General features: G+C 39.0%; 1 protein-coding gene across 1 annotated transcript; it reads left to right on the top strand.

The window, feature by feature from the left end:
* Nucleotides 1–390: 390 nt before the first annotated feature.
* CGA (glycoprotein hormones, alpha polypeptide) lies at nt 391–3650 on the top strand. Its single transcript, XM_044675875.1, has 3 exons — nt 391–490; nt 1794–1978; nt 3573–3650. Exons 1-3 carry the CDS (start codon nt 391–393, stop codon nt 3648–3650), a joined length of 363 nt encoding a protein of 120 aa, XP_044531810.1.
* Nucleotides 3651–6343: the final 2693 nt, after the last annotated feature.

Genomic DNA, 6343 nt, shown 5'->3' with positions numbered 1-6343 from the left:
TAGAATCAATATTAAGTACAGGTTCTGAGGCAGAAGAGTGGTAAAGGCTAGGCAATGGGGGTTAAATGACTTGCCCAGGGTTACACAGCTAGGAAGTTTCTGAGGCCAGATTTAAATCCAGGACTTCCCATCTATAGATTTGGCTCTCAATCCACTGAGCCACCCAGCTGCCCCTATAAATTTTCAGAGACAACCATTTTTGCAGATTTGTATAGAGACAAGAATCCAGCCTTCTTCCTGCTTCCCTCCAATAGAAGTGACCAATACAGCTCCAGTGTGTGCTCTGCTGCACTCTAGACTGGTAATAAATCAGGATGGTTATTATGAAAAAGATCATTATTACTACGTGTCCTATTAATCATTTGTTTTGTCTGTCTTTGCAGAAGAGCCATGGATTACTATAGAAAGTATGCAGCTGTCATTCTGGCCACCTTGTCTGTATTCCTGCATATTCTTCACTCCTTCCCAGATGGGGAGTTTATCATGCAGGGTGGGTGAGCTAACTTCAATATTCAGCAATGGGGACAACACACTGTAAGACATACATCAATAACCACATTAATTACATTTCCACCATCTTGCTTAATGTGGTCATAAATCTTTGCTCCCAGATAAATATCTAGGCACTTTGGGGTTGTGAACATAAAATGAAAATAGCTTCAGAAAATGTAAAGCGCTAGTGATATTTTACATCTCCATTTATATGCCAGCAAGGACATTTTCATCTCGAATGGAGAAATCCGTTATTATTCTTCATTTATTTCGCAGTCTTACAAATAGAAAATTCTCCATGTTCAGTTGTCTTATTATCTTTTTTCATCTCCCAAAAGACTTAGGGAAATTGTAAAATTCTATTTGTAGAGGAATTTGCACATCAGTTATAGAGTGAGAAAAACTATTTTTGTTTTTATCCCACATTTTTATGCAATAAATTTGCTTTGCTGTATTGTTTGAACAATCACATCTTGCAGCTGGTTTACCTCCATCTGCTGTGAAATTGCAAACCATGATTGGACTCGATTTTTCCTCTAGATAAGTGGCTGCAGTCTGATATCAGGTCTTCAATAGAACTACTTTCTTTTTTATTTGTCTAGTCCTGAAGTTTCATTCATGTGTGAATATCCCAGTGTGTAAATTCCCTGAAAACATACAGATAATTTTAGAGAATTTTCCTTGTGACATTGGGGGTTAATTACTTGTCCATGGTTCAAAAAACCACTAGGTGTCAGAATATTTGAACCTAGGTCTTCCTGGGTCTAAGCCCAACCTTGTACACTCTATACCATGCTGCCTCTCAATCACTACAGGATGCCAGACCTAATATCAGGCTTTTTCTGCATTCACCAAGATTTTTTAACGATATATTTTTCCCCCTTAGAGTCTTCCCCTTCAGGAGAATAGAAAAGCGGACTCCAAAGGAAAGAGCATTTTACTTCTGGCTAAAGTTTTGTTTTTCTTATCAGCATGGTATTTTCAACCCGCATATTTTGCTCTCCCTGCAGTCATCCTATTATCATCAGATTGGGGAGTCTGTGCTTGTAGAGAAAGGAGCTATCACAATTGAGACTTCAGCATGCACATCTGTTGGAATTGTTTTTCCCATGTGCGTCATTCTAATCAGTGTTAATAGGATGTTATGTACAAGCGTGGAGATGAGGCTGTATCCTAAGGTGGACTGATTATCATTCTCTCAATGGGAAAAAAAAGAAGCTGTTAAAATCAGATGCATGAGGAAAAAATTAGTAGTTCTTTTCTTCATCATATTCTGTAATGTTCCTATGTCATTATGATAGGTTGTCCAGAATGCAAGCTGAAGGAGAACAAATACTTCTCCAAGCTAGGGGCTCCTATTTACCAATGCATGGGATGCTGTTTCTCAAGAGCATATCCAACTCCAGCAAGATCAAAGAAGACCATGCTGGTTCCAAAGAATATTACATCAGAGGCCACATGCTGTGTGGCCAAAGCATTTACAAAGGTGAGCCCTAAGTGGATCCTTTTTTAGTCTGAAGAGTTCTCTGGCATTTAGGTGGAAACTAAACCCCAAACACTGTCCATACAGTCAATTTCTGAGTTTTTAGTTTGGTAGATGGTAGTGGTAAATCGGTATACATGTGTAAATGGCACATCCTCAGTTGGCCATTTCTCCTAGGTGGGCCCCTAATGAATGATCCCCACTGACTAAGAGAGTAAGAGGGATTATGGGACAGATATGACTGCCATTAAGGTAGGGAGGAGGAAACCTGGATAAGAGAGAGCTGAACTAGAGTGGTCTAACTCAGTACTGCTTAAAGTAGCAGTTGCAACTGGACTGTGCAAAACCAGGCTTCCTGGGAAGTGATCTATACCAGAAAGAGGTTCCTGAAGACAGAAAGTGTTTCTAGTGAATCTCCATAAAATTGCCTTGTCTCCCAATACCCACCTATAACTCACCTCTGTTTTTGCAGTTTGCTCATACACAAATCTCTGTCCTGTGGGTTTTTTACATGTTGGGTATTATTAATAAATAAAACTACTGAAAATTCTACAACATGGGCCCTTCTCTTAGGGGGAAAAGGAAGGGAATGGACATTTATTTGTATAGTGCCTACTATATGCCAGGCACTGTGCTAAACACTTCTCCAAATATCTCATTTGATCCTCATGACTACTCTTGAGATAGGTGCTAATATTATCTCCATTTCACATTTGGAGAAAGTAAGACAAAGAGACATTAAATGACTTGCCCAATATCACACAGCTAGTAAGTGTCCGAGGCCAAATTTGAATGTATTTCTTCCTGACTCCAAGCCCAGTGCTCTATTTACTGTGCCACCAATTGTCTCTTAGACTTAAAATTCTAGGAGCACCTTTTATTTATAGGGTTTAGATTGTAAAAAGACAGAAATTTAAGCACCTGCCTTAAGAAGAAAGTGGCCATCAAAAATAATCTGGACTATCAATAATAAAGTGTTTATTTGTGGAATGGATTTCCTTTTGATTATTCCATTTATGCCTCCTTATCTACAGGTGGTGCAGGAACATGCCTAAAAGAAAGGGTCCTATTTGGTTCATTGGAATCACTGTACTTATTTCCATTTCCACTCCTCAGAGAGCCTAGAGCCATGATGATGAACCTTTTAGAGACTAAGTTTCCAAACTGTATCCCTCACAACACATGTGAGCCCCCCATTTTACCCCAAAAAGAGAAGGGAGAAAGCGCTCCTATTGGGCTGCTGGGCAGAGGGGCAGGTGATATGAGAAATGTCCTCAGGGGCATGTGGAGAGAGGGAAGAGAACAGCATACTTGGGCATGTGTGTCATAGATTCACCAACACAGGCCTATAGGCTCTCTCTTCCAATTCCTTAATGCTTGCTCAAAAACCCAATCTATATGTAGCAAAAATATCAGGAGAAAAGCAAGAAGACATTTTGTACATATAAATAGCAAACACTTTTTTAGTTCCCAGCTTCCCCTACTCCAGAGTTTTAAACCAATACATAACTCATTTTTTTTTCTTTAGTAGAAACAACTTGACTTAGCAGCTTTTATCATCTTGTATTTTTCTTTCCTCCTTTTTTTTTTTTTTTAGGCCACAGTGATGGGCAATGCAAAAGTGGAGAACCATACAGAATGCCACTGCAGTACCTGTTATTATCACAAATCTTAGCTATTTTGCCAAGAGCTTTGTGAATGATTCTTGATCTCACTCAATGAAAACTCAAGTTGTTCAGCTTTTATAGTCCTGCTATGTGAGAAGTCTGGTTTTCTATTTGGACCAGCTTAGTGTGCTGCAAAATGTTTGCTACTCATATTGCCTCTGTACTTTCCCTCATAGATGAGCAACATTTTACCTCCTTTCATTTGGAGTGAAATATAGAATTCAACATTATAATCAAAAGTTGGTTCCACTGAAAATAAAATGTGTATTAAATCATCATGAAATGATTGATTGATTGATTGATTGATCTTTCTCAAAGATTTAAAAGCAGTGGCTTTGCATAAGGTTGACTGATAGGAATTAATCAAAACAAAAAAAACCATCATATTTTTTTGATAGGCAACATGGTTCCAGAGGGCCAGTTTCAGCACCAGGTTGATCTGGGTTCAAAGATAAGTTACAATGGAACTTGCAGTGATTGAGTCCTTCTTTGGGTGTTCCCTATGTCAATGAAATAATCACAGCTCTTATCTATCCTGTTGGGTTATCTGACATTGTATTTTCCCTAGAAGCTTGATTGGTCACTTACTATTAAAGACAGAAATAATTTCCATGTACATGGTTATAGAACTATTGGAGTCAGAACTAGAAGGAATTTCAGAGAAACCTGTCTGACCCTGTCATGTTACAGATGAAGGAACAAAGGCCCAAATGAATTGACTTGCCCCTAGCCATACAAACAACGAGTCATAGGGCCAGTACTCTGAAGTTTCTGTTCTTTTCATTATGCTATACTCCCTCCCTGATAGATCAGTTATAATACATTCCAATAGATCTATGGCTATATTAATGTGATTTTTCCTTCTAATGCAGATTACGATCCATGCATAACTACCAGAGTGAGTCCACCCAATATCTGGGGCAGGAGGGTGTCTGTTCTCAAAGTCTCTTTATCTTTAAATTAATGAAGCAAGGGAGTACATTGTCCATTGTTGATGCCTGCTACTTCTGTACTTTCATCTTCCTGATAGCACATGCTTTATGCCCTCTATTTCCCTGCAAGACACTCCCTTTCCTAATGTGTCTCATGTGCCTAACTGAAAGGGAAAGTATTTCATTAGTTGCCAGAAATCAGGACATAAGTGAATGGTTTTAAGAAGAGAAACATTCAGTTACATTTACATCAAGTTGAATCTAGTCATGAAGGTTCAGGTGCAGCAGAGAAAACAGCTGTATGGCTATTAAAATTATGTGAACCCTGTCTTGCTTTTGTTTCTCTGTATACTGCATTTCTCTGTAGGGCTATAGAAGTTGGGAAATTCTTAGCAACATTAAATATATATATACATGTATATATATTTATCTGATGGTACTTCAATTAAGCTTTTAAGGAAGAGAGAGAGGGAAGAGGTAGAAGTGAGGGGGAAGAGTACTGAAGGCACAGAGATAAGAGATGGAACAAAAATGTAAGTATTATTTAAATTAGGGTATCTGGATTCCAGTGAATTCTGTCACTGATTAATTTTTCTTTATATACCTTAATAAATGGAGAGGGGAAGAGGCAAAGACCTCAAGGAATAATGAAGGTTGTTGAGGGTGGTAGTGGATAGCATCTTTAAACTCGCATAATCCCCTAACTCATTCTTAAAAAGTATTGATCACATTACTAATCAAATAACATTGTACATTTAGCAAACAATCAACAGCCATTTATTAAGTGCCTACTATATGCCAGGCTTATACTTTAAGGAGTTCTCATTCTATGGACAGAGCCATCATCTGTACAAATGATTATATTTAAAATAAATACAAGGCATTTATTTTATGAGAGCAGGCACTAGCAACTTGGGGTGGAGAGGGAAATTAATAAAGTACCTCATGGTACTTCAATTAAACTTTTAAGGAAGAAGTGGAGGTGAGGTGGAAGTCACTGAAGGCAAAGAGATAAGATATGGAACAAAAACAATACTATTATTTTTTAAAATCTATTACTTTCTAGATAGTATGGCCTAGCCTAGTGATGGCAAATCTGTGGCACAGGTGCCAAAGATGGTATGCAGTGCTCTCTCTGTAGGGAAATCCCTGCCCCCCCAGCCCCCAAGTTCGTTACTAGAAAGGCAGAGGACTCGGATGGAACTATTGTGCCTCATGACCTTTTTTCACATCCCCTGCCCCTTTTCTCAGCAGCCTAATGGGAGCACACAGTGGCAAAGGTGGGTGGCTCACAGGCAGCAGAGCTGAAGGAGAGTGGATTGCTTCTGGCTGCTCCCCTCTCCTCTCTACACTTGCTGAGGCCATTCCTCACTTCACCTACTCCTCCACTGAGCAGCCCAATGGGACTGCTTTCTCCCTTCCTTGTGTAGGGTGGGATGGGGGGAACAGGGCATGCCCAACACTCAGTGGCAGGAAGGATCTCTGAGGGAGGGGGCAGGTACTTATTCTGGGGGGATGGAGGCGGAGCCCAGCACTCCATCTCTAAAAGGTTCACCACCACTGGCCTAGTCAGTCAGGAACTTTGTAAATATGGAGGATTACAAACAAGAAATCAAAGATTATGCAAATTTTTTATTCCTAAGGAACATAAGTCTAAATATATATGTGTATACAACATTTATATGTATATATGTATATATATATTTATATAGATATATCACAAATCAATTCTAGAGTCTCCAAGAATTCACTCTTAAAAAAAAAAAAAA

Source organism: Gracilinanus agilis, chromosome 4, assembly GCF_016433145.1.
Source record: "Gracilinanus agilis isolate LMUSP501 chromosome 4, AgileGrace, whole genome shotgun sequence".
NCBI lineage: Eukaryota > Metazoa > Chordata > Mammalia > Didelphimorphia > Didelphidae > Gracilinanus > Gracilinanus agilis.
The sequence above is the reverse complement of the archived record's forward strand: the minus strand, read 5'-3'. Positions and strand labels throughout refer to the sequence as shown.